Source organism: Asparagus officinalis, chromosome 8 (assembly GCF_001876935.1).
Source record: "Asparagus officinalis chromosome 8, Aspof.V1, whole genome shotgun sequence".
NCBI lineage: Eukaryota > Viridiplantae > Streptophyta > Magnoliopsida > Asparagales > Asparagaceae > Asparagus > Asparagus officinalis.
Window position 1 is genome coordinate 100,667,064 of NC_033801.1, and position 2,604 is coordinate 100,669,667.

A 2,604-nucleotide genomic window follows, 5' to 3' on the forward strand; every position below is an offset into this window, starting at 1 on the left:
AGTGCGACCTGTTCATGAGTGAGACAACCCTCACTCTTACAAAAACTAGAGGACACTAGAGACTAAACAGTACATTGACCATGACCATGACCGTCTAAAAATATAGATCATTTGTGCACTGAAGGCCCTTTTCGGGTCCTAAGTTGGACTCTAAGGGGTCCATCGGGTTGCTTCTTATTCTTTTTTGAAGACATAGGTCGATGGTAGAATTCCACATCAGAGACATGGCCTTGAAATCCGGGGTGGTCCTCAGTAGGTTGTTCTCCTTCAGAAACGCAGGACTGAGGAAGGAACGGGCATTTGATGGCATCTTCCTTTAAACTCTCCAAAGGGGAGTTTGGTTGAGAATCGGTCTCAAAAGAGCCCTCTGAGTCATATCCTTCGAGGGCATGAATCTGGTGGTGGTTGTATGCAGGACTGGGAGCATTTATGATGGATGAGAGGTGCCCTTGGTTACCTTGTTGACGATTAACCATCTCACATAATGGCCGGCTTTTTTGAGGCAACATGGTCATATATTTGGCACCGTGGAGTTGTAGTAAACTCTCAAGGATGAGGTAGAGTGCTGGTTGTTTAGAGATGAAGTTTGCTGAGTTGCTTGGACTGGATCCGAAGGGGAGAAGGGTGCAGCTTGGGCGGACAGAAACTGTGCCGTGGAGGGGACTGCAGCAGGGGCAGAAACTGAGCTTGTGTCACTCGGCTGGACCTCGGACGACGGAGGATGCTGGACTGAGTCAGCGGGTGATACTGCAGAAGAAGGTAACGGAGTGGAAGAGGAGATTGCTACGACGTTGGATGGTGGTGGAATAAGAGGCGGATGAGTTGCTGCAGCTACAGAGGACTGTAGGTGTGGCTGGACTGCAGGCAGTTGCTGTGCAGCAGCGGGCAGCGGTGGTTGAGATGGAGGTGGAGGATAGGATAGCGGATCACATAGCTGATGAGTTACTGTAGCGACAGTGGAGTTGGATGGTGGTGGAATAAGAGGCGGATGAGTTGCCGCAGCGTCAGTGGACTGCAGGAGCGGCTGGACCTGGCAGGCAGTTGCCTGCTGCAGGCAGCGGGCAGCGATGTTTTGATGATGAGAGGTGGAGGATAGGGGTAGCGGATTCACATAGTTGACTACTCCGAAAATGATGCTGCTGCAGAGAGAGAAATCGGGGGGGTCCCTGAATGTGGAAAGATCCGCAGCCGACAAGAGAGCTGCAACAGCGAAAGGAGCATGCTTCGAGGGAGGTGGATGAAGGGGAAGCGGAGCATTGGGGTCTGCCGTGGACTGCTGTTCCGAAGAAAGGATGGCGGGGCTGATTGGAGGTAGATGAGGTTGCTGATGAGAGGGATCAGGGGTATCCTGCTGGGACGAATTAGAGGACGACAAGGGAGCTGTTGATGCAGCTACAGATGAAGCCCCAGAATGATGGGGATGGGGATGAGAAACAGCGACCGAGCTCTCCTTGGCATTTCGTCGAACATGTAGTGAGCGCTCCTGAATTGCAGGAATCATGCCTGAGCCTTGGGCCTGGAGGGTGTCCAAAGAAGATTTGGAGCATTCTACATTTGTATGACCCTGAACAAGGCAGCCTGTACAAAATTTGGGCACTTCTCATATACAATCGGTTGCTTAACTCCCTCAAACAAATCAATCAATATGAACTGCAGCCGCTCCTTCCTAAGATCAAGTTCAATACACATTCTCGCATCACTAGGACGAGCAAGCGTAGCCGTGGCTTTGTCCAAACATAGGAAATAGCCAATTGTGTTACCAATTGATTCCAAAAATTCAGGGGCAAAACATTGCAAGGGGAGCCTCGGCAACGAAATCCATATTGGCACCATACTCGAGTCCTCCTTTATATGGTAGCGGTTGTTCCATCTAAAAATTTTGTATGGGAAAGTGATGAGGGTTGAAGATGGTCTGGTTAGGGTTTTTAGAAGGTCCCTCTCCTCCTGGAACCGAAGAAGAAATGATCTGGAAGTGAGAGGTCCTATGGAGAATGGGCTTTCAAAACCCCAGCTAGCGATCTCTTTGTGACTCGCTGCAAGAGATGGGCGACTGATGCGGCATAATTATGTACCAAAATTGCAAGTGCACAATTTATCAAGTTATAGTATAAAAAGATAGTCGATCGCACGAAGAAAAGGTGATTTTAAGAATAATTTTAATTTAACTTGGTTCTCTTATATTTTTATGCATTGACGAGATTAGGAATATAAGGAATACAGTGTGAATGTGGGTATTGTTGAGTGGATTTTATGAAATATATTGCCAAAAAGATAATAAATGGAATTTTAGAGGAGAGAAAGGAAGCAAATGCAAAGAAATAAATGAAATCACGAGGGCAAGAAATTGAATCTAATAAAAATCAAGGAAATAAAACTAAGAATCGAAAGAAGAAATTAAGAAGTTAAAGATGGATGATTCAAAAGAAGTTAAGAAATCTAGAATATAATCCCACTAACCAATGTTCAATATCAAATAATATAACTATTCTCTTTTATCATATTTTCAACTTAGATTTATTAGGCATAGATTATCAAACCATTCTCAAGGGAAAGTGTAAGCATATCAAATTATATCTAAGGCTAAATTACTATTCATGATAAGAA

The 2,604-nt window shown here is 45.6% G+C and overlaps 1 protein-coding gene across 1 annotated transcript; it reads right to left on the reverse strand.

Annotated features, from left to right (window-relative positions):
* On the reverse strand, positions 512 to 1,501 carry LOC109821602 (vegetative cell wall protein gp1-like). Its single transcript, XM_020387779.1, has one exon. The coding sequence runs from the start codon at positions 1,499 to 1,501 to the stop codon at positions 512 to 514; it is 990 nt and encodes a 329-aa protein (XP_020243368.1).